Source organism: Emydura macquarii, unplaced genomic scaffold (assembly GCF_026122565.2).
Source record: "Emydura macquarii macquarii isolate MOO-44397 ecotype Brisbane River unplaced genomic scaffold, CSIRO-AGI_Emac_v2 contig_2617, whole genome shotgun sequence".
Taxonomy (NCBI): domain Eukaryota; kingdom Metazoa; phylum Chordata; order Testudines; family Chelidae; genus Emydura; species Emydura macquarii.
Window position 1 is genome coordinate 75,046 of NW_027132754.1, and position 27,992 is coordinate 103,037.

Below are 27,992 nucleotides of genomic sequence, written 5' to 3' on the forward strand. Positions count from 1 at the left end.
TCAGACCACGTGCTGACGGCGCCCGCCCGACGCCTGCCTGCCCCTTCTCCTCCTGGCCTCCACCCCCAGATCTCACCTGCCCCAGAGCACCCCCAGCATGGCCCACCGTGGAGAACCCCCTTCCCGCACAGTCCCTCAAATACCGAGATGCCATCAAAATACAGATGTGTCACGCGTGGTTACTGAGGACCGGCTGACTTTCCCACCTTTACCGCAGCATTACAAATAAATGGCTGGGATTTAAACGCTGTACTTACGTTTCAGTGTGGCACTTAAACCTGATTTCTACTTGTGAACCGTGTCTGAAGCCTGAGCCCCCGGCAGCAGGGCTGAAGCGTGTGACTTAGCTTTGTGGGGCCCCCTGTGGCGTGGGGCCCCGGGCAGTTGCCCTGCCTGCCGTCCCCTAGTGCTGGCTCTGCACCAGCGACCCCCCCTAAATCGGTCCTGCGACCCCACTGGGGGCTGCAACCCCCAGGTTGAGAAACTCTGATCTAGATGAGTTGAGGTACCCCCTGAAAGACCTCAGAGCACCCCCAGGGGTACATGTCCCCCCCGGTTGAGAACCGCTGTCCCACACCAGCTGTGTTGGGGGGCGGGGCTGTGACCCTAAGAATCCCTCAAAACCTACTGACAAAACAGTATCTCCTATGAGGCCTGACAAACTCACTACGCTCAGCACCCTGCTTTTCCTTAACCATAAGCGAAGGCAGGGAAGTTTTTAACCAGAGGCCAGGGTCAGGCGGCGGGTTATTGTTGCTGTGCAGTGCGAGAACGGACGCTGTCCCACGTTATGGCCGGGGGGGGTGAAAATACGCCCCCCACGCCTGCCTCCCAAACGGCGGGACCCCGTGGGTGCGGGAAGGTCTTGGACCGGACCCGCTGTGGCTGGTGGCAGGGCTGAGGTTTCCAGGCGGGTTGGGGGGGGGTAACAGGCTGGGAGGGGGGTCAGGGAGATGACACCCAGTTAAACACAAGCGATTCTTCCTCTAGCTGGAGGCGGGGGGGGGGGGGGGGGTCGCGAGGTGACTCAGCCCTGGACACCGCAAGGGAGAAGGGGGCCCCCTTGGCCCGGCCGTGCCGTGCGGGGAGCGGGTGCAGCTCTCTGACCTCTGGGACATGATCTTGAAGGCGTCCGGCAGGTAGCACTGCACGTTCTCCATCTGGAAGGGGTCGGCGTCACAGATCTTGTCGTCCGTACGCCCGTAGTTGGCGTTTTCCACCATGATGACGTCGCTGCCCGGGCAGCGCAGCTCGATGGGGTAGCCCTCGCAGGCCAGTTCCCGCCGCACCAGGCCGAAGGGCAGGCCAGCGCGGCTCAGACCTGGGGGAGAAAGACAGCAGGAGAGGGTGAGGGGCGCGGGTGGGTCACCTCCCCATCCCGCCCCCAGCTGGCCGGGCTCCCGTGCCTCAGTTTCCCCACCCTCTGCATCTGTAATTCGCTTCCCCACCTGCCCATGGAGTGAGCAGCCAGAACATGGTGCCGGGGGCCCGGACTCCTGGGTTCTATCCCCAGCTCTGGGAGGGGAGAGGGTCTCATGGTCAGAGCAGGTGGTGGGGGGGACGTGTGGGGTCCAGATAAGTTCCCATGGCCCGGAGTTCAAAGGGAAACACCTGCCAGTACTTTACCAGCTGGGGAAAGCGCCGGTGTTCAGGAAGCAGTGTGGTCTAGTGAGTAGAGCACTGCAGTGGGACTCAGGACACCTGGGTTCCCTTCCTGGTTCTGCCACTGACCTGCTGGGTGACCTGGGACCAGTCCCTTCCCCTCTCTGTGCCTCAGTTTCCCCCCACCCTTTGGGGCAAAGGCAGCACCCAGCACACAAGGCCCTGATGTCTGTTGGGATTTGTAGGCGCTACCGTAATCCATATAATATAAGAGAGCAAGCACCTCTATTTATCACAGATGGGGGGGAGCCGGGTGCATCAGCGAGGAATGCTAGGGGAGGGGTTGAGGCTGCCCATATGAAGAGACAGGATCAGGCCCCTCGAGGAGGGAATCCGGCCCCTAGCCCCAGGGCTGCATTGTAAGGCTCACGTGCGGCTGGGTTTTTTGCCCAGATCCAGACGTCTCGCTCCCCGCGCCGCCCGTGACCCACTTTCCAGGCAGCGGCTGAGCGGACTCTCTAGCCAGCGTGCTGAGCAAATTCCCTGCAATCCTTCCGAATCCCCCCCTTCTCCCATGTGACCAGAACCGGCTGGGAGGAGAGAGGAGAATTAAAACCACCCCAGGGGGATTTTAAAGAGGAAACTAGGACCCCTGAGTTCTAGGCCCAGCTCTGGGAGGGGATGGGGGGAGTTATCTAGTGGTTAGAGCAGTGGGGCTGGGAGCCAGGACTCCTGGGTTCTATCCCCGGCTTCTCTTTAACTCGCTGTGTGACCCTGAGGCAGGTTATGGATCTCTCCTCTGCCCACCTCCCCCAGGGGGCCTCGGGAATAACAGCCGGGCTGCGTTAAGGCCAATGGAAAAGAACAGGAAGACACAGGTGCAATGCCTGCTGACAGCACCAGGGGGCGCCGCCTCAAGAGGCAGCTGTCTGGATGCAGGGGCTGCTGCCCTCTCCCAGCAGCACTGTCCCCTGGGGGGCGGTGCCCGGTGCTGGCTGCTTGGAGTGGGCGTGGCCTGTCCAGAGCTGTGAGTTCGAGTCCTGCTGTAGGAGGGGCAGGGTGGGGGAGGGTCTCCAGGAAGGGAGAGGGGCAGCGTCCCCGAAGAGAAGGTGGGGACTGGCTGCTGCCTGTGTAATCCCCCCCGCCCCCCCGTGGGGCAGAAGCAGAGAGGGGCGTGAAGGGAGGTCTAAGAGATAGGGTGTGCTCTAACCACTAGCCTCTTCTGCCAGAGCTGCAGACAGAGCCCGGCGTTCTGCTACGTGGTGCTGTGAGCAGAGAAGGGGAAGGGCAGAGGCGGTGCAGAGCGGGTGGGCTGTGCCCCTCCCTCCAGACTGGTGCAACTGGGCCGGGTGGCAGGCTGGTAGTTTGTGCCGTGGCAGTAGAACGAGGCTGCCCCGGCCCAGGGAGACCAGCCTCTTGCTGCCGGGCGTTTGTTGAGCCTTGCCTCCCCCATTGCTGCTGGCTCCAGATCCCACCACCAGGAGGTGCTGGTTGGCCTGAGATTCCCCTCATTGCGCTGGCCACGCCTGTCATGGGGGATGTTCACGCACTGGGATTTGTCCCCTCCCCTGTATGGGCAGACGAGGAGGGCGATGGAGCTCACCCTGGCCAATGTGGGGAGGAGAGAGTTGAACCTGGGTCCTCCAGCATTAAAAACACAGGTGCCCCATCATGTGAACTAAAAGAGCAGCTTCCTTAGCCGGCAGCTGTAGGAGGTTGTTATCCTCTATGAGGGCCAACCACTGTGCAGGTGGGGAGGGAGCAGAGTGTATTTAGCTAGTGTGCTACACCCCGGCCGTCTCGCCCCCTGGATGGGGAAACGGTGGGGCCCCCAGAATAGCCTCCTCCCCAAACGCCTGTCGTGTGCCATCCCTGCCGACGTCTGCCCACCATCGCCCCCGGCCCATTTCCTGAAGCCCGAGGGCCGAGACCCAGGGGCTGATTGTTCTCCTCTACCTATGGGCCCTGGGGGGCAGAGAATAGCCGCAGAGCAGGGTGTCCTGGCCACACACGCTGCTCTGCCCCCCGTGCCCGGGGCCGGGAGCAGGGCAGGGGCAGTGCCCTCACACCATTTCCTCCCCGCATGGGGAGCAGGATTCTCAGGGGGCCATTTCCAGCCTTTTCCGGCACCGGCCACGGATGGGCCCGGGCGTCAGCCCCTGCACCAGCCGAGACGAACATCCTGAGGATGTGGGGGGGGAGACTCAGCGCAGACAATGGGCCATGTTGCGAGCCCCCCCCCCTCCCCCCAATCTCCCTCCCGCCCTCCCGTCGGCGGCTTTGAAGGCACAAAGGCGCGAAGCCGGGGCTTGAAATGCCGGGAGCCAGGGACTGAAGCAGGAGCCGCAGGACACAGAGAGAGGCGGGTGATTAAAGGGATGGCAGGTGCATTATGGGAGATTTGCTCGCGCTCCCCCCGACCTCGGCAGCTGCCCCCCAAAGGGGATGGAGAATGGAGCCGGCCCCTGCGGCGAGCGCGGGGCCTGATGGGGCGGGGGAGGGGGGTCAGGCCAGGCGAATGGGCTGGGATGTGCGAGCGTGTTTGTGTGAGGCGGGGGAGTGTGTGTTTGTGTGCGCAAAGGTGTCTGCGTTGTGTGCGCGCAAGTGTGTGCGCTTGTGCGTGCAAATGGGTGTGTCTGTGTGCGCGTTTGCGCGCGCAACTGTGTCTGTTTGTATGTGGACGTGTTTGTGGGTGTAAATGTGCATTTGGGTATGTGATTGTGTGCACTTGTGGGTGCACCTGTCTGTGCCTGTGTGTGCATGCTCCTGAGTGTCCGGGAGTCCTTGGGCCTGCGTCCATTTGCCTGTGTATGAGTGTGCATCTGCTTATGGGTGTGTGCTTGTGCTGAACGTGCCTTTGGCTATGGGCTTGTAGGGGCTAGGCAGCATGCGTGTGTCTGCAAAACATTGCCTTCTAGTGGGCACAATCTGAACTGCTCAGCTCTGTGTCCTATGCCCTACACTGCCCCCAGCTAGTGGGGATTCTCCAGTGACTCTGGTTGAAAGGGTCCGAATGGGAATAGCAATAATACCTGAGATGCGCTTTGCCCCTGGGATACAGGAACACACCGGGGGGTCTGGGGGGTCTGTATGATCACGTCCCCTGGGCGAGGGGGTATTAACGATTTAGCTCTGTCCCCAGAATGGTGCCCCCGAATGGTGGATCAGCCTTTTGTTCTGCCTTTGCTCTCGCCTGGGCCTGAAGGATGGGAGAGGGCCCAGCCCCCGTACCCCCCTTACCCCCCACTTGCAGTAGAGGCCCAGTTTTAACACCCCCGCCCGTTTCCTCCTGGATCTAATATTAGAAGCGGAAGCAGCTAGGGCTGAGATGATCAGATTAAACAGGAATCAACCCCACCCCCCGGCGTGGGGACCATGATGACGCTACCTATGAGGGGGACGGGGGGTGAGCTGGTGCGGCCATAGGTCTGGGCACAGGGTCCCGTGCAGGGCACACTCAGCTGGACTGCAGCCCCTGGAAGCACTTCCCTCTCCCCCGCATCCTCTTAACAAGCCCCTCGCCTGCCGCGTAACATGGTTCTCCCCAGTGACAGTAAGAGATAGTCCCTATGCCAATCTAAACACAAAGAGGAGGGGAAACTGAGGCACACAGCGGGACAATGACTTGCCCAGGGTCACTGTGCAAGACTATGGCAGAGCCTGGGATAGAACCCAGGCGTCCTGACTCCCAGCCCCCTCGCTGTAACCACTAGTCCTCAGCACACCCTGAGCCTCCATCTAGGGGACATTTCTCTCTCGTGACCTGCCCCGTGTCTAGCCCGGGCCCAGCCGCACTGGGGCGCCAGAGGCTCTGTTTCGCTTTTCTGAGCACAGATTCGTCCCTGCCCTGATTTCCACCTCCTCCCTCCCTGACATTTCCCTACGCAGCCGGCAGTGGCCCTGACTGAGGCTAGGCTGCCTACACAGAGCTGGGCCACTGACTCACCCGGCCACTAGACCTGGCGGCTCTCATTAGCGCCACCCAGGAACCTTGGAGCCTGAGGGATAGATCCTGGTCGAAGCTTCTCTGGGGTGTAAATCCAGAGTAACTCCAGATCCTGCTCTTGGTTACACCAGCGTGTAAATCCAAAGTAACTCCACCAAGCCCAGATTCTACTCTCGGTTGTACTGGGTGTAAATCCAGAGTAACTCGACCAAGCCCAGATCCTACTCTCGGTTGCACTGGGTGTAAATCCAGAGTAACTCCACCAAGCCCAGATCCTACTCTCAGTTGCACTGGGTGTAAATCCGGAGTAACTCCACCAAACACAGCTCCTGCTCTCCCCTGAGCCGGGTGTAACCAACTTTGGGCTGCAGCCCATCCTCTGCCCCCCAGCGCCCTCTGCTCCACGCACCCAATCGATGCTGCGAAGGGACCAAAGTAATCTTTGGGTCCCACAGTGCCCCCCGCCCACCCCGCCCCGCCGGCCGCACTCCCTTTGACGTCCCCTGGCCCAGCCCTCGTCCCGCCCAGAGCTCCCCTCTCCGTTGGCGGGCCTGGGTGAGCGAAGCCACGGACTGGAAGGGACGGAGGAGCGGAGCAAAGAAGCAATGCAGGGAACGGCACCACCTGGGGATCTCGAGCCAAAACACGTCACCTCCAGTTCCCGGCCAGCCCAGACGGGTTAACGGCCGCCATGGGGGACCCAGCCCTCGAGCGGAGCGCAGGCAAAGCGGGCGCAAGAGCCTAACGCTAATAACTGAGCCTCCACGAGCCAGGCACCGTCTGGAACGACAAGGAGCCGGGCCCCAGAGACACCAGCCAGGGCCCCTCTGTAACAGGCTGCGGGTGCTGAGCGAGAACAGCCCCGCTGCGCCCGTCGTGGATCACGAGAGAATCGTCCTCACTGCGTTTGCCTCTTTACAGAGATGCTCTGGTGGGGGGAGCCCAGGGCCGGGTTTGCAGGGGGCTGCGGGTCGGGATTGAGGGGCACCTGCACAGCTGGCGGGGGGGAGCCCAGGGCCGGGTTTGTGGGGGGCGGCGGGTCGGGATTGAGGGGCACCTGCACAGCTGGGGGGCTCCGTGGCAATATTCTCCCCTCTGAGCCTGTCGGACCCTTCAGGACGGTACCGTCTGGAGGAGACAAGACCCCATGAGGCCACTAGGTCCCCGCAAAGAACCGGGACAGTCCCGCTGCTGCTCCCCCTCCCAGCCTCCAGCGCCCCCTTCCCCTATCGCCATGAGCACCGGGGCCTTGTCTCTCCTTCTCTGGGGAGGGGGCGCACCGCAGGGGGGGGGTCTGCAGGCTTGTCAGTGCCTCCCAGTGGAGACACCAGGCAGTGCAGGCAGTGGGTCCCGGGAGAACCCAGGGTCTGTCTGCACCCCTGGGGCAGCTGGAGATTGGGCAAGTCCCCCCACCTCCTGTACCCGCTCCCCGCCCGCTGCGGAGCCCCCGTCCTACCTTGTGTGGCTGAGGTGACGAGGATGGCGGTGACGCAAAGGCTCCAGAGGGCGTGGGCGAGGCGGGCCATGGCGCCGGCCGGGCGATTGGCACGCTCGCTGCCTGGCACGGCTGTCAGCGGCCCCCAGACGGGGCCTCTCCCGGCATCACACAGGAGGGAGGATCCGGCAGACGGCAGGCCTGAGGGAGGAAGGGGGAGAAGTCATGAAACAAGCTGGGGGGGGGGGAAGCAGGGTACACCCCCTCCCACGTCCAGCAAGAGCCCCTTCCCCCATCTCCTGCCCCAGTGGCAGAGCCATTGGAGAGGGGAATTCCCCCCTCTAAACCAACAGAGGTGCCCCCCTCATCCCTGGACTTTGCTAGTCCATTCTCCGGGGCAGGGCTTGGAAGCCGGGGTGCGCAGGGAGGGGGTGTAGCAACACGCAGCCCCACTGGCTTCCCAAGTCCACTGCCAGGTAGGGGCACCTGTCACGGGAAGGGTTAATCATGGGCTGACACGGCCCCGTGAAATCCTTGGGAGAGCGGGCTCCAGTGTTAATGGAGGGGGCCAGGAGCCAGGACTCCTGGGTTCCTTCCCCAGCTCCGGGGCTCCTGTGCCTTAGTGGTGACTGCTGCATCCCTGGGGGGCCGTAGGCCGGGGGCCCAGCCGTGCAGGTAACGCCAGCCCCCCAGGGCAGTGTCCAGTGCCCCGACGGGCTCGGCCAGGCCCTCTGCGCTCATAAATTTCACAGCTCCGGCTCGGTGGCCCCGGGGGCTAGTGGGTTCCAGCAAAATGGGTGCAGGAGAGGTACGGGGACTGAGGACACTTGGGTACTATTCCCAGCTCTGCTGGGTGACTTTGCCTCAGTCCCGCCTCCTTGTGCCTCAGTTTCCCCACTCCTGATATGGGAATAACAGCCTTTCCCAACCCCAGTGGGGGTTGGGGGGTTAAGTTCTCAGAGCTTCTATAGTCTGTAAAACAGAACTAGAGCTCTGTCCCCCGAACTGCATCCTCCGAGCTGTGTCCCCCCACCCATTGCTGGGGGGGGCCCATAGCACCGACAGGGGCTGGAGGGACACGGGCAGCAGAGAGTGGCGGGCGGGGAAGGTCAGAGGCAGGCATGGAGGGAGGTGGGGGCCTGAGGATAGGACAGCCCAGCAGCCCCTGGGAGCAGGGGGGTAAAGTCTTTTGCCAGGGATGAGCCGACGCAGGGATGCCAGCTGGGCGTGGGCCAGCAGGAGCGCAGGGGTCAGGGTGTCTGAGCGCCTCATAAATTTCCCAGCCCCTCTGTGGAGGACAAAGGAGGCTGGGTGGGAGAAGGACGGGGTGGAGCTGGGGGCGGGAGGGGGGCATGTATCCCAGCCTGGGAAGAACAGCGTGTGCTGGGAGGCAGCCAGGGCTCCGCGCCCCTGAACATACACCCCCCTTGCCAGCAGGTCCCAGCCATTCGTCTCCCAGTCCCTGGGCGCGGGGAGATGGCAAAGGAGCCCCCCCCCCCCAGCACAGCACCCCCCAGCACCGCACTGGAGCCAGCACTGACTGCCAGGGGAGAGCGCCCCCTGCTGAGCCCCCCGCTCTTCGCAGCTCAGCGCCCCCCTAGTGCTGCAGAGGGGCAAGGGGGCCAGCGCTGCCCGCCATCTGCGGTCCCAACCCAGCCCTGCTTAGCCAGAGAGCCGAGCCACAAGGAAATGGGGTTACAGCTGGGGACGCCGGGAGCCAGGACTCCTGGGTTCGTTCCTGGCTCTGGGAGAGGGGCGGGACGCAGCAGTTAGAACAGGCCGGGCGGGGTTTGTCAAAGGATCCCGAACACTGGGGGGTGCCCCGTGGGTCGGGGGCCCGCTGGCCAGTGGGACCCCGGCTGTGCCGTCCGGGCATCTCTCCCTCCGGCCCCGGGCGCAGGCAGCGCACGTGAACGCTGCTTTCCAAGGCTTTTCTACGTCTCTCCAGGAGCGAAGACGCCGTGTTTTAAGAACCTGCCTCGTTACGTCGGAAACTGGCAAATTGTGGCAGGTCACCCAGGAGGGGAGCCGCTGTGTGGCGCCTGTGACACGCACCTGGGTCTAGCCCCACCTCGGGGAGAGGCGCAGGGTTATTGGTTGGAGCAGGGGGCTGGGCGTCAGGACTCCTGGGTTCTATTCCTGGTTCTTGCAGGGGAGCGAGGTCTAGTGGTCAGAGCGGGGGGGCTGGGCATCTGGGTTCCCTTGCCACATCCTGTTGTGACTCACGAGCAAGCTTTTTGTCCCCTTCTGTGCCTCAGTTTCCCCATGTAGAATGGGCCTAATAAGGGTGTGCCCAATGCACATGGGACCTGGACAGTTTTGGTGATGAGAATAAATCTGAGCGCCTTTGCTAGGTGCAGTCGGGTCCTGATCGTTATCAGGAAGAGCCGGAACTGGGCCCACACGCTATCACTGGGGTCGCTGCCTTTGGGATCTTCCCTCCGTGGGGCAAGATGACCACCATGGCGACGTAGCTAGGGCCAGGCAAACCTCTCAGCATCAGCTCCCTCTCACAGGAGTCACAGCATGAACCGCAGGGCCTTGGCCAAATTCTAACATTAATTCTAGTCACCTAATTCCCTCCCCGAGCATCTTCCCTAGGAATAGTGACTTGTTCTAAAGTGTCTGAAAATGAACCAGCTGCCACGTCCCACCCCAGAGGTGGCTGCATCTCAGTGCTGGGTGAACGAGCCCCATGTGGTGTCTGGGTGCTACCAAGCAGCTGCCATGCTCCACCCCAGAGGTGGCTCTGAGTGAGTGAGCTTTGGGCACTGTGTCCTCATACACCCGCCGCGGCCCATCCCAGAGGCGGCAGAATCTCAGTGCTGGCCGAGAGGTCTCTGTGTAGTGTTGGACCATCCTGAAAAGCAGCTGCCATGCCCCACACAAGAGGTGGCTGCCTTTCAACGCTGGGCAGTTGAGTCTTGTTAACAGTGTTGCTGTCTGGCTGTGAAAGAGCAGCCGTGCCCCACCCCAGCGCTGGCTGCAACGCACCATCTATGAAGCGGCCCTGGCTCCATTTGGGTGCAATCCGTTGTCTGAAACCCAAGACCAATTTTCCAGCTGGGGGCCACAAAGTGAGTTCCAGCCCCCCACGCCTGGTTTGTACCAGGTCCCTGGTTTAGCTTCTCCTTGCAGAAAGCCCCAGCAAAGGGCAGCGAGATGAACAAGCGGCTGGAAATCTCCGGCTCTAACGCCAACAGATTTATCGGCCTTTGGTGCCCTGGATTCCTGACCCAACAACAGCGGCTCCCTGGAAACCTGTCTTGGAGATTGCTGCCCACAGCCAGCCCAGGCAACGGGGCTGCCAAATCTGCCCAGGCAGAAGGCTGTTTTCTATAGCAAAATACACACAATTATTCTCCGTATTAAGGTTGTGGCCAGGATCAGGGGAGCCCCCATTGTGCCAGACACTGCACAGACCTTGCAAGAGGCCGCCTCTACCCCACAGAGCCCATAATCGAAACAGACAAAGGGAAGGCTCGTTCCCCCTTGTTTTACAGAAGGGGAAACTGAGGCACCGGGCGACGCCGTGACTCACACAAGGCTGCACAGGGAGTCGGTGGCAAAGACAGGAATGGAGCCCAACTCTCCTGAGTCTCAGCCTCTGACCCACGCGCCCAACCTCCATCGGCGGGTCAGGACCTGCAGAGAAGGGCCGGGCCTTCTGTAGCAGCCCCGTGGGCCCGTCCGGCTGCTCCAGCCGGGGCGATTTTAAGACACATCGTATCCCAGTGCCGGGTGGTCAGGATGGTTCCCACCCCCCAGCCCTCGGCAGAGACACCCCCCGGCCCGGATCCCGTCTCGACGCTCCGGTGCACAAAAGCTGCCATCAAATGAGAGAATTTGGAGCAGTGCAGCGAAAATGATTAAGGGTCTCAGAGGATTAAATTACAAGGGGAGATTAAAAGAACTAAATAGGACTAGCGTGGCTAGACGGCGGCTAAGGAGCGCTCGGATAATTGTCTGGGAGTAGCTGAAGGATGTAAATACCGAACAGGGGGAGGGGAATTATTTAAGAGGGGAGACTTTAAACTCAAGTACAGCATGGTGGTGTGGCAAAGCACTGGGGCAGGATGTGGGAAATCAAGGCTCAAATCCCACTGCTGACACCAGCAGCCCAGGCGAATCAATTCACTGCTCTGTACCCCCCATTTCTCCCCCAGTCGGCAAATCCTCCCTCGGTCTGTTAGGAGGATGATGCTGGGCTTAGAGAGGAAGGCAGCTAGGGTGCCAAGCTGGGCTGTGGGGAACCTGGCTCCCCTCCACTGCAAATATCCTGTGTGACCCCTGGGAGAGTCTCTCTGTGCCTCTATTTCCCCATAGGTAACATGGAAATAACAATCCTGCTCTACCGCACAGGGGGACCGGGAAAATAATTACAGGAAAGATTGAGAGATGCTCAGATGCTATGATAAAGGGGGCTCTCGGGAGCTGGGATTGTTTCAGTACCGTGACGGTGGTGGGGTTTCAAGCCCCAGCTCCAGGAGTCAGAAGAATCTTGGTCTTGTGGCCTGTGGGGTAGCCGTGAAAAACTGGCTTCAGGAGAAAAAAAAAGAAACCCAAATTCATCGTTTAAAAAAAAACAACATGATTTTTAAGCCCATCTGGCAATGTTGGGGGCCTGGTTCACATCCAAAGTTGGCAACGCTGCTGTCTCGCTACGTGTGTACAGCCCCTGGCGCAATGGGGTCCTGAGTTCAGTTGGCGCCGTTCTTTATTGTTCTCAGGGAAGCAGCGTGGCCTGGTGCACAGAGCACTGGTATGGGACTCCAAAGCCTTCGGCTATATTCTCGACTCTGCCACTAGCCTGCTGGGTGACCTGGGGCAAGTCCCTTCCCCCTGTGCCTCAGTTTCCCTGTCTGTAAAATGACCTCCTTGGTAAAGCGCTTTGAGATCTACTGATGAAAAGGGCTAGATAAGAGTCAGGGATCATTAGTAACTTGTGTTGTGATAGTGTCTAGCAGCCCCCGTAACAGCGCAGGACCCCATCGCGCCAGGCGCTGCACAGACACAGAGCACAAAGATGGTCCCTGCCCCCAAGAGCTGACAGTCTAGATCCAATCTCTGGACTAGAAATGACACTTTCGCTGTCAGTTTGGGAATGACTGTCTCTGGTCTGGGCATCAAACCCACAACGTCTCTCTCTGGCCCCGTGACTTTGGCAGTCAAGGGTGCAGGAAATCAGCAGAGCCGACACCACTCGAGCCTCGCGGATGGGATCCCCAAGGGCTGTATGCAGTATGGGGGCTATGGCACCCAGCTGCGTGATTCTGATGCTGGGCGCTAGTGGATGGGTGATGCACCCACTCCATGGGCGGTACCATCTCTATGGTGGAGCCAAGGAGAACCACCAGTGTTGCTTAGCAACAGTTAGGTGTCTGGTTACATGGGGGAGGGTTATTAAAGGAGACATGCACCAGATACGACCTCCCCAGGGGAAGGGGCTGCTCTGGATCATGGCTCCACCCACAATCCTTCCTCTGAGGGTGAGAGAGTCTCCTCCACCGCAGCCCTCGCCATATGGCCAGTGGCCTCCCTGCCTTCAAGGCAGGCTCGCGCTGACGGCTCCGCCAGCATTTTCAATATGCTGCAAAGCGGGGGCGGGAAGATGCTGTGCAAATGGGGCGCACGATACAGCAGAGCCATGGCGGTACAGGTTGCGCTATCGGCGTCTGGCCAGCCCGGGGGAGTGACCGACCCCCCGGCCGTGGTAGCCTCCCGGCGTTCTCCCTCAGGTCCTTTATGAGGTGGGGTCTGGAGCATGCTCCCTGTTTTACCAGACGTGTGACGGGCAGGGCTGGGAAGGGAACCCAGGAGTCCTGGCTCTCAGCTTCCCCACCCCCGGCTCTACCCACTGGACTTCACTCCCTTCCCAGAGCTGGAAAGAGAACCCAGGAGTCCTGACTCCCTGGCTAAACCCCCCCTTAGACAGCGGGATCTTCTTTACTGACAAAGGCCCTTACTCTAGAACCCGTGACACATCTCCATGGCAACGGCTCATCTTCGCAGCTCCGTGACACTCAGATACATGTTAGGATGGAGGCGGGTAGGAGGGGAGGGGGGAGGAGAACTGGGGGGGGAAGGGATGAAATCAGCAATCAAGCCCCCAGCTGCTCATCAGGCGAAATCCAACCCATCTGCATCTCCCCCCCAGATCCGGGCGTGGGGCACGTCTAGAGAGAAACGGCCCTTTTCCTCCGCTGAGCCCTTGTCAGCAGCACCCTGGCCCAGCCGCAGGGCCCTGCCCTCCCCACGGAAACAGGCCTGACCGTAGCACAGCACGTTGTGCTCTCCCAGGCTGTGGCAACGGCCGTGTCACCCGGCTGAGCCGCCCGCGGGCCCTGCTAGCCTGGAGTCCTGCCATGGGACAGACGGAAGCAGCGGTGGACAGCAACTGGCAATTCGTTAAGGCCCCGCGTATTAAAGGAGCCCTGGAACTGAACTAGGAAACCGGGGTCCTCCTTCCTCCGTTTCCCGGGGCAAAGGAAGCCTGAAACGTTTGGTTCTCCTGCTTGAAATTCAAGGCTCGTCCGCCGTGGAAAACTAGAAATCAGCCCGGATTTGGATACCCGCGATTCCACCCACGCCAAAGGTCATTCGCGGCGAGGAGCGTTGAAAGAAACCCTCTCAGCTGTTTACAACCTCAGGGTCCGTCTCTCCCGCTGCTCTGCCCCTCTGCACCAGCGCACGGCGTGCGGGAAACACAGCGATACGGCAGCACTTTCACACTCTCCTTGCCCTGGCGCAAACAAGCACCCCAACGCCAGGGATAAACCAGGAGCAGAGTTTTTATTCAGTATGGGTAGCAGCGACGCCTGCGGGGGGTCACATGTCCCCCCAGATTTGCTGCTTGGCTTGTACTGAGCGTGCCAACATAGACTGAGCATGCTCAGTAACATTGCTGAAGCCGGCGGCTCTCACTCTGCCCTCCCCCACTATCGGCAGGCCCCGGTCGTCTCTGAGTGTTGGCGATGCTTATTTAACTCAAACACCCACGGCACAGTTGGAAGAAAAGAAGTCTCTGTTAAAGAACCAACACCTCACCCCTCGCTCTTACAACGAAAGCTAATTTCTCTGATTTTGGTCTATGCTGTTCAAACATGTTCGCTAACATCCGTTAGGTAAAGATTCTAGACGGCTTGTTTTAACCCATGTTAGCTAACACCTTTTAGACTGGGCAACTTTTATTTTAACACACGTTAGCTAGTCCGGATGAAGCCTAGGACAACAACCTAGAGAGCCATGGCCTAAAATACAAGCCGGAGCGTCCACACTGGAGTTCTAAAACATGTGCGCTAACACTTCAGCTCGTCACCACCTAGCTGAGTTGAATTTGCTCCCACTCAACCAGCTAGCATGGACTGAAAGTCCACATTGTCTTGTCCACACCAGTTTTAGACCATGGGGTTTTTGAGGCTGTAAGGATATAACTATCTCTGGGACAAATCACCCTGATCCACATGGTTATACTGGTACAAAAACTAGAGAAGGCTTAAACTCATGCCCTGGAGCCCCTCTTAGAATAAAAATAATCCCCAGCTCTCCCTGAACACCTTGCATCTACAGATCTCAAAGCTCTCCCCAAAGGAGGGCAGGAACGTTAGCCCCATTTTGCAGATGGGGAAACTGAGGCACGGGGTGGGGAAGTAACTTGCCCAAGATTACCCCTCAGGCCAGCGGCACAGCTGGGAATAGAGTCCCAGTTCGGTGCTTAATCCAGGAGTTTCTACCCGTAGAATGATAAATTCACAGTTTAGGTTACACCTAAAAAGTAGCCAGTGCAGCTGATGTCTTCTAGCAACGCACGTGGAGGGCAGAGAAGGTGGCTTTCTTGCGATCAAATTAGCTCACTCAAGTTAGCTTAACTCAAACAAAAATCTCAATGTCAATCACCACGACAGCTGGATTTTTACACTGATTTTGTTCCGGCCAAACTACGGAAGGTGTCAACGGAGCCTGGTCTATAGCTAGGCTTGGCAGAATTCCATTGTTTTTTAATCGTTTCGACCAATAAGATCAAGGTTTATTTTGAAGCATTTCCCCCTGTTTTTATCAATTTCAAATTTCACAGTTGCGGGAAATTATGGGGGGTTGGGAAGACGATAATTATTGAATGACAGCCGAGGTTGAGATTCAAACAGGGAACGCTTTGTGAGCGTTAAAATACCCGTTGTCAGTGTCACAGCTCAAAACATACAGCGTCAATTGCCTTAAATCCAACCTTCTCAAGAAGCATTTTTCTCACTTTGCCTCTCCTGTAAATGTCATCGATGGGAATTTTTTCGTGGGTTTGTGTGTGTGGCTGGTGAAATGGACGGCTGCTGACATTTATGGATAAAAATCGAATCCTTCCACGGCTATCTATAGACAGAGTTTGTACCAGCATAGCCACGTCAGTTAGGAGTGTGATTATTTTACTGACAGTTACAGTGATCCAAATTCTACTGTGGACGCAGCTAAATGGGCATGAGGGAGCCTGATACCAGGCGCTCCCTGGATGGGAATAGCTACCTGGTGTAAGCACGTTTACACTAGTATAACTGCATCGGCAAGAGGGGTTTGTACCATTTTAACTAGCCCAGAGTATAATGATCTCCGTCAGGACGACACAAACAGCTTCATAGGGTTCATCCTGCCATTATACAGATGGGGAAACTGAGGCAAAGAGGGACTTGCCCCAAAGGAAGTCAGGAGCAGAGTGGGGAACAGAACCCAGGTGTTCAGAACTTGGGCCTGCTGCAGTAACCACTAAATCTCACTCCCCTGCTCCCAGAGCTGAGCAAAGAACCCCCGAGTCCAGCCTCCCGCCTCCTCACAGGCCATCCAGAAGAACCCAGGAGTTCTGACTCCTGGCACCTCTAGCCACTAGGCCCCTCTCCCCTCACACAGCTGGGATAGAACTCAGGAGTCCTGACTCCTGGACCCTGTTTCTCTAATTATTAGGCACCAGGCCCCTCGCACAGCCGGAGACGGAACAGCCAGCCCTGGTCCCGCTCGTGTAAGATGGGGGCGGGCTGGGGATTCATGGAAGGAGAGAATTTAGCACCCAGGTTATTGCAAGAGGCCTTTAATAACAAACAGCCGCAGCTTTGCTTTCACCCATGGGGCAAAAAGCAATAACTGAAGCACAGCGCCCCCTAGTGTGGCCCCGGGGCATTGGCAGCAGTGCTGACTGCTAGGGAGAGCGCCCCCTATTGACCCCCTGCCCGCTCCCTGCAGCACAGCGCCCCCTAGTGCCACCCTGGGGCAGGGGCAGCACTGACTGCACCGGGAAAGTGCCCCCTATCGAACATCCCCCCTCCGCTCCCTGCAGCACAGCGCCCCCTGCTGAACTGATGCGATCCGACAGGCTGCATTACAGCTGTTCCCAGTCTGCAGCAGGCAGGCGCCCTTGGCTTTCTCTTGGCATCACACCCCCGGGCTCTGGCCAGCTTCCCATCCCCTGCCACGGAACCGAGTCCGTTGCAGGGTGGGTTTGATCAGCTCGGCGGGGTCCCCTGCTGGCCAGCTGAGGCCTTGGGAGTCCCAGTCGGGCCCCTGCCACTCACATGGGCAGGGGGTGACTGGGAGGGGGGCCATGGGGTGTGGGGAGAAGCAGGTCAGGAGAGGGAGGCTGGGGGGCTTTGAGTGTGGGGTGGGGGAGCCCATGGAAAACAAATGGATAGAGTCAGAGCCTAGAGAGAGAGAGAGATGGGTGGGCGAGGGTGTATGGACACAGACAGACAGAGGGGGAGTATGGAGATAGATAGATAGATAGATAGATAGATAGGGTTGCATGGGGATAGACAGACAGATGGGCTATACTGGGATTAGACAGACAGACAGGGGGAGTATAGGGAGAGATAGAGGGGGACGTATGGGGACGGACGGACAGACAGATGGGGGAGGGGGTGTACAGGGATCGATACACGTATATGAGGTAACCAATAACAATAATCATATATAACCTGCTCAGCAGAGCTCCTGCCTCCTGACTCTGCCCCTCCCGGCAGGTTTCAATGATGCCCCTGGCCCCTCTATCCCCCGCCAAGCCCGTGGGTGCTGCCCTCCCCCGGCGGGTGCTCTATGGCCAACAGAAGGGCAGAGCGGTGCTGCTCCCCCTCCCCCCCGTACCCTCCCGGTTTCCTGCGGCCGCGTGGCCTGTCGCCCCCAGCTCCCATCTGCAGCGCAGGAGGTGACAGAGTCGCTGGGGCTGAATTTAGCTTCCTGATGACGCAGGAAGCAGAATGTTCTGTGCCGGCTCTTATGGACACTGGCGAGCGCTGTGTGCAGGCGGGGCCGCCGGCTCTCCCCCCGCCTGCAGGCGGGCACAGTCCTGGTGCCAGCTAGTCCCTGGTCTTTGGCCCCGAGCACCCACTGGGCACTGTAGGTAGCCCCAGGCGGTGCCCATGGCCAGGAAGGCCTCACTATGGGATGGGCCTTAGCCATGGCCCTGGACTTGACCTCAGCATGAACATGGGGTGAGGTTAGGTCCTGCCTATGCTGGGAAGGTTCTGTCCACACTAACAGTGGCAACAGTGTCTTGTAACTGGCTCAAAGCGCTCTCATCTGAGCGATGCCAGGAAGGCTCTGGTAACAGTAGGGGACGCAACAGTGGTTTGTGCCCAGCTCGCATCCTTGCCATGTTGCCCCTGGAGGTGAAGGTTCTGGCCATACTATAGTAGCAACAATGTTTTCCTAAGCAATTCACAGTGCTCTCCTCTGATCTGTGTTGGGACAGGTCTCTGCAGACAGCGGCTATCCCTCAGCCATGCAGGGGGCAGGGGAATAGAGGCAGCAATGCATTGTGGGTCGCTACCCATCATGCCTGAGCTAGCGGTACCAAACACCGGGGGGGGGAGGGGGGAGGAATAGGAGGTCTTGCAATGCATCCTGGGTAGCTATCTCCTGACACCCCCGCCACGGTCCCTGCCCAGGAAGCGACTATTTCAAACTGACCAAACCACGAGCCGCAGCCTGGATGGGGGCTGCTTTAGCTGGGTGGCTACAGCCGACTGACCTCCGGTGGGAGCCGTTCACTGCCCAGGGAATGGGCCCGGCCCCTTGGCAATCAGCTGGGGAGGGCGGGGAAGCACCACAGAGAGTTTCCCACAATGCACCATTTTAGACCTGGCTGTGCTGGTGCATGCTGGGAAACTCTGAGCCTCCGCCCCCCCAGACACGGACCCCATGGCGAGATAAGCGTGTGAGCTGCCTCCGATGCCACCCGGTGGCTCCGTTCAGCCGAAAGCCATGAGCTGGGGAATAAAAGCTCCCAGAATGGGAACGAAAGTCGTCGAATGGCCTCAGCCAGCTGCTAATGCGCCCCCGGGGCCAGGATTAGCGCTGAGCGCTCACAAGCGCCCTGCAGACAGTGAGCAGCCCTGCACGCGAGGCGTAATCAAAGCTGGGGGGACAGGGAAACTGAGGCACTGCAGTGACTTGCTCCAGGTCCCACAGCAAGTTGGTGGCAGAGCTGAGAGCAGAACTCAGGAGTTCTGACTCCAAGCTCCTGCTCTCATCTAACCACAGCTCCACCGTCCTTCCCACACCCAGGCACGGGACCCAGGAGCCCAGACAGCTAGTCCCCCACTCACCCTTACCAGGATTAAGTGACTCCCCCCAGGGCCAAAGCTGTCCCCTCCTGGGACTCCCACTCAGCCGCTTAGGGGTGCATCCTGCTGCAAATCAGCCGGCTCCATCAAAATCTCGGGGGCTGGGCACGGTCTGCGGGCAGAACCCGCTGGGCACGTGGCCCAGCCTGCGTCTGCCTCTTCCCACCCGCAGCCCCTCCCTGCCCCCGGATCCCCCGGCCGAGCTGTCAGCCGAGCAGGCGACGGTTAAGGCATCGCACTCCACCGTTCAACCAGGTCGGAGTCAATTAAATCCATCACCGGGAGAGAGACACCTTCCGCATTACAGCCGGCACGCGCCAATTACACAGACATTGTCACCCGCAGCAGACGACACCGCGCTTGTCACTGTAGCCTGCTGGGCGGGCGGGCTTGGAAGCTAGACAGGGCCAGTGAGGAAGAGGAGGGGGATGCTGGCTCTGGGGCCGGCCGGGTCCCAGAAACACCACCTTGCAATAACACTAGAGGATTCGCCAGCCCAGCTCAGGGAGGAAGGGGGCGCAGGGGCTGGAGTGAGTCTGAGAGGTGGGAGAACCCGAGAGATTCAACTTCCTGATCAGCCACAGCCTCCTGGGGCGAGTCGATCAGTCGCTCTCTGCCTCAGTTTCCCCAAAATGGGGCCAACAGGGTAAATACATTAAAGACGTGAGGCGCCCAGACACTAGGGTGATGGGGGCTGTGTCCGTGCTTGTTCGCCGATGTCCAGGTGGCACGCGCCACTCACACCCCGTCACCATGTGCTATGATGTTGGCCAGGTGGTTTTCCCACAATGCCGTTCACCACTCTGTCCCACAATCCCTTGGACCAGGGCAGCTCAGCCTTTGACATTCGGGGGCCGTATCTTCACAGCCTTTTGGAATGGAAGAACGAAGCCGTGAGCGAGGTGGATTTGGAGGGGCCCTCGAAATCTGCACCCCCCAGTGCTCGGGCGCTGATCCGGCCCCATGTACCTCTCCTGCCGTATTGAGCTGGTTTGTCTCCAGACAAGACATTTGGCTCCTGCTGCTTATTTGGTCTCAACCATTTTGCATCGCGAACCACGAACGCGTCAACGGCTGCACCGTTCCTCCCCAATCCAGGGCTCACTTGTGCTACTCCAGACCCACCGCCTGACATGGAATAAAGCAGGGGGGATTTCTAACAGGGAAGGGGTATTGTCCCTTGGAGGAATGGCCCCAGGGCTGGGGGCGGATTCTCTGCTACCCGGAGTCATGACATCCACATTGGACGGATCTTTCTAAAACGGTCTGCGCTGGTGCCACCAGCAGCTATGGATCGGATGCCGGAGTCACAGGTGGATTTTCTGGCCTGGGTTGTTCTTGCCTTGGGACCTAGGAACTGGGCTAGTTCTTGGGCTCAATACAGGGGAAACAATTCTCCAGTCTGTGATATCCAGGAGATCAGACCAGATGATCTAATTCGAACGGGCCCTTCCGGCCACTGGGAATCTCTTTATGTCCCATCTGTGCTGTTAGAACATCACACAATCGCCCCCTGCCTGATCATTGCTCTTCAGGGAGAGGAACTTTCTTCCATCAGGGTAAAGCTCATGTCTGTGGGAGACAGAGCTTGCTCAGGGGCCGGACGGGACAGTGGAACTCCCTGCCACATGAACTATGGACCATCCCAAATGTCCCCTCCAGGAGCCAGGCGCATTCCTCCAACCGGCCTAAGTGCAATGCAATGGTTCCAGCCCTGGGGAGAGAGAACGAACCCCACCAGACAGGTGGGCGTCACGGTGCTTCATGGATGACTGGAAAGTGCTCTGGGAGCAGAGCTGCTGGGCCATCCCTCTGCCACCCCTCATCTCCTCTTCGCTATTGGAGCACCAGCTCCCCGTCCCTGCTCTAGGGACAACCCCCGGCACAACCCTTGGCGCTTTTATAATGGGTTTGTAGCGCCCTGCTTGAGACTGCACTGTGCAGGTTCCGTCTACACTAACAGGCCCCCGGTTGGCTGGTTTTCTAAAAGATCTGCTCCGGTTCCAGCAGGAATTAATCCAGGGAAGCCCCAGGGCCTGCATCATGCGGGAGGTCAGACTAAATGATCACAATGGTGCCTTCTGGCCTTGGAATCTATTAATCAATTTCCTGCGGAGTGGAAGACAAGAATTTCCAGCTCGGAACAGCCCATCAAGCCCAGCATCCCGCCTCCACCCAGGGCCAGCTGCTGCAGAGGTAAGTGTAAGTACCCGACCATGGCAGCTGGCAGATAATCGGTCCCCACATCAGGTTTTAGCCGGGGCACTAATAGTCAGAGATCGGCTTAAGTCCTAAAGCAGAAGATATTATCTCCCTGCCAATACGCCGCTGGCTGTAACAATTAACGCTGGACAGTCTCCTCCATGAGAGGTCCAGTCTTGCGTTGAGTCTTGCTAGGTTCTCAGCCTCGGCACCATCCTGTGGCAGAGAGTTCCACAGGTTAACGCCGCCAGGTGTGAAAAGGGGATTTTCTTGGGGCCCGTTCTGAATTTGCTCCCTTTCAGCAAACAGAATCCCCTGATCCCCCCTCTCTCCCTGTGGCATTATTCCAGATCCTCTTAGACTCTCTGAGTACAGGAGCCTTTTCCTGTAGCAGCAGGACAGGGCGGGGCAGCTTTGGCAGGCCCTGGAAGCAGCCCCAGAGGCTGTAAGGGCTCCCAGGACTTTTGGCTGCTGGTCAGTTTCAATCCCCGCTCATGCAGTGCCAGCCCCACGCACCATGGACCAGGGCCCCATTGGGGTCCCATGGGAATGGTCTTTCTCGGTATTTGCCAACTACACCATGAGGCTGCGATCTTCCTGCAAAACAGTGCCACACCGGGAGAGGGGGAGGGGAAATCCATGTTTATAACCAGCCTTGAAGCGGTAGCTAGGCAAAGGGCAATTCACACAACTCTCCCTCGAGCTGCAGGGAGATCAGGACCCCCATTGGGCCAGGCGCTACACGGACACTGTCCCCGCCCAGAGAGCTCAGGCTTTAAATAGAGGGGAAACTGAAGCACAGAGAAGGGAAGGAACTTGCCCAAGGTCACTCAGCAAAGCCAGGAAGAGAACCCAGGTGTCCTGAGTCCCCACGTAGTGCTCTACTCACTAGGCTACACCTCCAGCTCAGAGCTCCCTGCCCGTGACTGGCAGGGTTGTGGTTTTCCAGGTGTTGCCGGGAGAGGGGGCTGCTGGGAAATGTAGCTCCCTTTAATCTTTCCATGCAGCCAGAGGCAGTGGCCCCTAGAGCATTGCGGGGAGGGGGCAGGTCCCCAGCAGGCCCCCCCATTATCCCACGGCACCCTCACATGCAGATCCCTCCAGCCCCTGATCAGTGGGGCACAATCCTGCCGTGGCTACAGCCCAGTCCCAGGAGGACAGAGATCTCCTGGCAGCCTCCCTCCACATCCCCCCAGCCTCAGCAGCTGCGGGGCTGGAGCAAAAGACCTTTGCAAAGACCATTATTGCAGCTGGGACCCTGCCCTCAACTCTGCAACCCACTCCTGGTCCCAGCCTTTCGCCCCCTGGACACGGTCCAGAGGCGGCTGCAGATGGGCACCAGAATGCAGGCCTCCAGCGCAGCAGGGAGCCAGGTCCAGGGCAAAGACTAAACTTGGGAAAGATGTTGGTGGGTGGCACAGAAAGGGTTAACGGGTGCAACCTCCGACAGACAGACGGACTGAGAGCCCAGGGCTGGGTTAGCAGGGGGCTGCGGGTTGGGACTGAGGGGCACTGGCAGATCTGGAGCACCTCCTGCTCTGCCCATCCCAGACAGACGAGTGTGGCGAGGCCTGGGCTGGAGGGGAGCTGCCTGCGCTGTGAGCTGAGCTTGGTGCAGGGCGTGAAGGAGCCGGGGCGGGGGGGCCAGCCCCTGTGCCCCCAGCCGTGTGTCGGCACCACGCTGCCATTGTTCGGGTGGCGTGGCGCGGCCGGGCGGATTAGCCGAATTCGCTGGGAACAGGCCGTTCTCCGTGTCCTCATTAGTATCGAGCAGCGTAAATCACAAATCTGAGCACAAGCGACACGTCCCTGCCTCCCCTGGCGAAACGGGATCTGGCTAATCCGAGCCTGGAAGGGGGGGGCGGTCCTCCGAGTGAGAAACCTCCACCTGCAGCTCTGCCAGTGCCCCTCAGATCCAACCTGCAGCCCCTGGCTGGCCCAGCCATGGATGGATAGAGAGAGAGAGAGAGAGATGGGGTGTATAGGGATGGATGGATGGATAGATAGATAGATGGGGTGACCGGGGACGGAGAGATAAAAGTCACTCATGGTTCACACACTCCGGCCGGGGCAGTTCTATGCCGCTAGAATACACATTACCCCGGCTGGATTTAACCACGACTCAGCTTTAACGCCCTATCTCCCACCCCAGCTCTCTACTAACCACACACAACCAAAACCTCCTGTTCAGAGCTGAACTTTAAGACGCCTGCACAGCGTCCCCCAGCCCTGGGGCGCTGGGTTCTGATCGTGCGGTGAGAGCGCCCCCTACTGAGCCCCCGCCCTGCTCCCTGCAGCAACCTTAGTTAATCACACACGACCCCTGCTACCTTTCCAGAGCTCAGGAACACCGGAACGGAGGCCACCCGGGCACTCGTAGCCCTGTCGCTTTGTGTCTCTGCATTAAGAGACACCCTGATGACATGCTCCCGGGCTGATCTACCCACGGGACCCCTGCCTCAGTTAATGCGCGGGCCGGCCCTGCTCTGGAAACGAGCCATGCTGTGCAGGGGGCAAAGGCGGCTGCAATGGGACCCTGCCTCATTCATTGCATGGGCCGGGAGGTATGGCGTGAGCGAGGCAGGGGCTGGCAGGAATAGCGAGGAGGGACTCATGGTTAAGGGAGTTGGCTGCTGCTGGGGAGCCCTGGATTAGTGCTCAGCGGAAAGAGAGGAGTCAGCACCCCCTAGCACTGGGTATGCTGTCTGGTGCCATCTCTCACCATCCCTTCTGCCAAGCTCTTCGCAGGTGGCCGCTAATTGTGCACGCCCCCTTTTCCGGGCGCCTGCCTTGGACCCCGGTGTTGGATTGGCTGAAGGGCGGAAGGCGCTCAGTCCCCGTGAGCTGTGCTTCAAACATACAAAGGGCCGTGCGATGCTACGGCCTCTGAAAAGTCACAACCTGGGGGTCTCCAATGGGACCCCCAAAACAAATGGACGCTTTTGACTTTAATCTCTCCGTGCCTCCATTTTCCAGCTGCAAAGTGGGGATCCGACTCACCCCATGGAGGTGTTGGGAAGATAAATTCTTAAATGGCCCCGAAGCCCTCAGATGCTGCAGAGATGAGTACCAAAGTAAAGCCAACGAGGACATTAATAACTTGGGGTTTGGATGGTGGCAGTGAACGGGGCCTGGGGCGCACACTGAATGAAGGTGATACAAAGAAAGCTGGTGTAACTGCTCATTCAGGGAATGCTGGCCGATCTGTGCACTGAATGAGCAGGGCTCCTGTGGAAAGAATAGTGTTGGACGTCATGAAAGAGCATTTCTCAATGCAGAAGCATCAGAGGGCAGAGTTAAGGTTACCCAGGCAGCCTTAATTCTGGCATTTCCCAACATTACAACCCTTGATTTTGCCACCTTAATGTTCTTTTCACACAGTGAGAGCTGTTGATGTTTCTTTCTACCTAGAAATGACTTCTTGTTTCTCTTGAGCAGGGATCTCTGGACAAAGGACACCGAGTCTCTGCCACTTCTGATCAACCCAGATTTCAAATGACAACGCAACCGAAGGAGCCAGGCCAAGCTCCAGAGATCTGATTTTTAGTGGTACCTCCCATTAGGAACAGATTTCACCCCACTCAGGATCAGATGTAGGCAGAGCAAAGGTGCCTTTCCAGAGACGCAAGCAACCAGAAGAAGGCAGCGTCAGCAAACAGCAACACATTTAAAATTCATTGTTATTTATATCACAGTAGCACCTTGGGGAAGATCAGGGCCCCGCTGTGCCAGGTGCTGCACTGACCCTAACCCCCTTCGTAGCCCCATTGCGCCAGGCGCTACCCAGATCCCCAGTGAGAGAGACAGACCCTGACATAAATAATTTACACACAATGAATGGGAAACTAAGGCACAGCTCAAGGTTGCACGCAGGTCAGCCGGGAACAGACCCAGGTATCCTGAGTCAGCACCTCCAAGCTGCCACTCCTATGACACACCGCCATTTGATCAACCTGTGGAACTCCCTGCTGTAGGGTGGCATGGCGGGTCCAGAAGGAAGGCTCCCATGGGAAGAGGAACGTGTCTGTTACCGGGCGGGGAAGGGGGTTCAGAGAGATAAACCTGTTTCTGGGCAGCAGCTGAACACTAGCGTCAGGCAGCCTGGGCTGGTATTTCCACCATCCGGACCAGCCGGAGCTAGTGGTGATGGGATGGCAGGGCAGATGGGCACGCCAGGCCATGCATGCGTTTCCACCTCAGGAGCCTGAATCCCGGCCCACTGAAATCACTGGGAGTCCTTCCAGCCACTGCTTTAGGCCCAGGGTCCAGTCCCAATTCCCTGGCTCTGCCCAGAAAGGTGCTGAAATGGGGTGACGCAGCCTCAGACGGGGCGCCTGGACAGACCTGCTCCAGCCACCATCCCCTCCCGTGCCGCAGGGAGCCCCTGGCTCTCTCCGTGCCCCTGGGGATGCCCCCAGGAATGCAGCCCTCCTCCCCGGGAAGTCCCTGTTCCATCCAACACCCTACGCATGCTCGGACCTGGGTCAGACGGGGCCAGTTTGGGGGCGGCCAGCCAGTCTGCTCTGGTGCCGCACTGCCGGAGCTGCAGGTGGGTGGGAGATTTTAGCGAGAGCACTAGACCCCACTCCCCTCCCAGAGCCTGGTACAGAACCCAGGAGTCCTGACTCCCAGCCCCCCTGCTCTAACCCCTAGACCCCACTCCCCTTCCAGAGCCGGGGACAGAACCCAGGAGTCCTGACTCCCAGCCATTCCCCAAACCCAACGCCCCCCTCCCAGGCTTCTCGGATGGCTATGATTCCTCTTTTGCTCTCTAGGGGGCACCGTTTGGCGGACACCTTCGGGCGCAACCATCCCCAGTGGGGACACATGAGCATAGCACCCACCCGGCTATCCCTGCCTGGGCTCCCCCCGCAGCTCTGCCAGTGCCCCTTATTCGTGACCTGCAGCCCGGACACCTCCTCCCCCAAGTCGCACAACATAAGCTGGAGACGAAAAGGGGAAGGGGAGAGATATGGGGGGGGGGGGGGATATGAAACGTGGAGAGAAGGGGAAAGTCGTGACCGGTTGGAGGGAGAACTGGCAGCTGTGGCATGGGGGGAGGGGAGGAGGGATGTGAACATCTGGGAGTCTCTGAGGGCCCCCAAGGGCCCCCCCGCCGGGTCCCAGCACCGGGCCCAGGTACCCAGCACCAGCTCATGGAGATCAGCAACCGAGGACCTCTCCCGCGCGGGCCTGGGAGCCAGGATGCCTGGGTTCTATCCCTGGCGCTGGGAGGGGAGTGGGGTCCACTGGTGAGAGCAGGGCAGAGCTCAGCTGGGAGCCAGGATGCCTGGGTTCGCTTCAGGTTTCTGGTGTCTCTGGTGCGCTGAGACACCCTGGGGCGCCCCCTCCGTTTCCCCATCAGTTGTTGCTGTTTGCAAAGGGCTCTGGGATTGGGGGGAAGAGGGGCAGGGTTAAGGCCCCTCCTGGCCTGAACAGGGGCAGCTCCCTCATTTGGGGTCCATTTTACCAGACCCCCTTCCCCTTCCCCTCCCCCTCTCCCCGGTGACGGAAAAGTTGCTCCTGCCCATCACAAGGGGACAGAGGCCTCCTCTGAGACAGACCCTGAGGCTGGGGGGGGGACCCCCTTGGCTTTACCACCCCCAAACCTCAGCACTCGGCCCCCAGCCCGGGACCTCCAACACATGTCCCCTAGAACGGTGCTGGGGGGGGCAGCAGTGACTGCGAGGGGAGAGCGCCCCATACAGATGCCGCAGCCACAAGGACGGCGCCTGAGACACGGAGCCTGTATCCCCGTTACCCCAGCGGGGCCCAGCCTGGCCCCTTTACACCAGCCGGGAATTCAGGCCCCGTCCCACTCCGCCTGGGGGACCCTTCACAGGCTGGGATCCTGGCGGGGGCTGGTCACGGGGCCCGTTGTGCACAGCTCCCCGACACGCTCCTCCCCTGATGCGCTGCTCCCCTGGCTCCAGCCCCAGCAGTTTGGGAAGGGCACAGAGTGACCGTGGCCCCTCCTCCCTCCCCCCAGCTCCAGAGCCACAGGCCTGGCCCCCGCGGGGCTGAGTCATCACGCGGCGCCCCCTAGGGAGCCCTCCCGTCACCCCAGCCGCCTCACCTGGCCACAGGACACCGCAGCCTGAAACAGGAGCCCGGACGCCCTTGACTCCCAGCTCCCCAGGGGAGGGATTGGAGATCAGGCAGCCCTCGCCCCCCCCCCTCCCAGCTCCGTGTTAGGTTCCCTCGCTTCAGCACTTTCCCTTGGAGCGAAGGTCAGAGGAGGGACCTGCCCCCCTGCTAAGGGGAGCCCAGGGCTGGGCTAGGAGGGGGCTGCGGGTCGAGAGTGAGGGGCACCGGCAGAGCTGGGTGTGGGGCGCCCGGGGCTGGGGAACAGGGAGCTCCTCAGTCCCCACCCACAGCCCCTGCCGTTATTCCAGCGCTGACCAGCCTCCGCCCACCGTGCCCGTCTGCGGCCTCCCTGGGCTCTGCTCTGCGCCTGCCCCTCGGCCCTGACCTGTAACTACCCTGGCACCTGCAGCGCAGGGCAACCCTGCCATCCGCCCCCCTTCGCTGAGCATGTGCCGCAGGGCGTATTGGCTGCAGAGGGGGGCTAGAACCCAGGAGTCCTGGCTCCCTGCCCCCTCCCACTCTACCCACTAGACCCCACTCCACTCCCTGAGCCTGGACTAGAACCCAGCAGTCCTGGCTCCCCAGCCAGTGCTTGGTAACCTAGACTCCAGCTGTCGCAAAACCAAGGGGGCCCAGCAGGCAGACGCTGGTTCTGATCTCGTTGTTAGGTAGCATCTAGAAAGTCCATTGTGCGGGACCCCGCGCAGACTTCGGCCAAGACCTGGGCCCTGTTCTGCCGGGTGCTGCAGACACAGAGTGAGAGGCAGCCCCTGACCTGAAGAGCTGAGTCTGAACAGCCAAAGGAAGGGCCATTATCCCTATTTTACAGATGGGGAAACTGAGGCACCGAGATGAAACGACTCACCCCAAGGTCACCCCGAGGCAGAGCAATGAAACCAGATCTCCCCAGCCCCACCCCTTAACCACAGGCCCCTCCTTTCTCTTGACCATGTGCCCTGCTCCCTCGACTGCTCTGAGGGAAGGGGGAGTTTTGAGAAATCTTCCCGGGGAGGAGATCCCGTCGGGACCCTCCGGTGACCGGGATCCCTGCTCCCTTCTCCCCCTAGCTCTCGTTTGCTTGAGCTGGGGGAAGAGCCAATTAGTTTCCTTTCCTGGTTTCCAA

General features: G+C 59.7%; 1 protein-coding gene across 1 annotated transcript in view; it reads right to left on the reverse strand.

Annotated features, from left to right (window-relative positions):
- The window catches only part of ADGRL1 (adhesion G protein-coupled receptor L1), a 78,860-nt gene that overhangs the window by 38,204 nt on the left and 12,664 nt on the right, over positions 1 to 27,992 (reverse strand). Inside the window, exons 2-3 of the mRNA XM_067563801.1 lie at positions 7,005 to 7,184; positions 1,108 to 1,321 (exon numbers count right to left, since the gene is read on the reverse strand). Of these exons, the coding sequence (XP_067419902.1) occupies positions 1,108 to 1,321; positions 7,005 to 7,074 (284 nt within the window). The 5' untranslated portion in view covers positions 7,075 to 7,184. The remainder of the gene's footprint in view (positions 1 to 1,107; positions 1,322 to 7,004; positions 7,185 to 27,992) is intronic.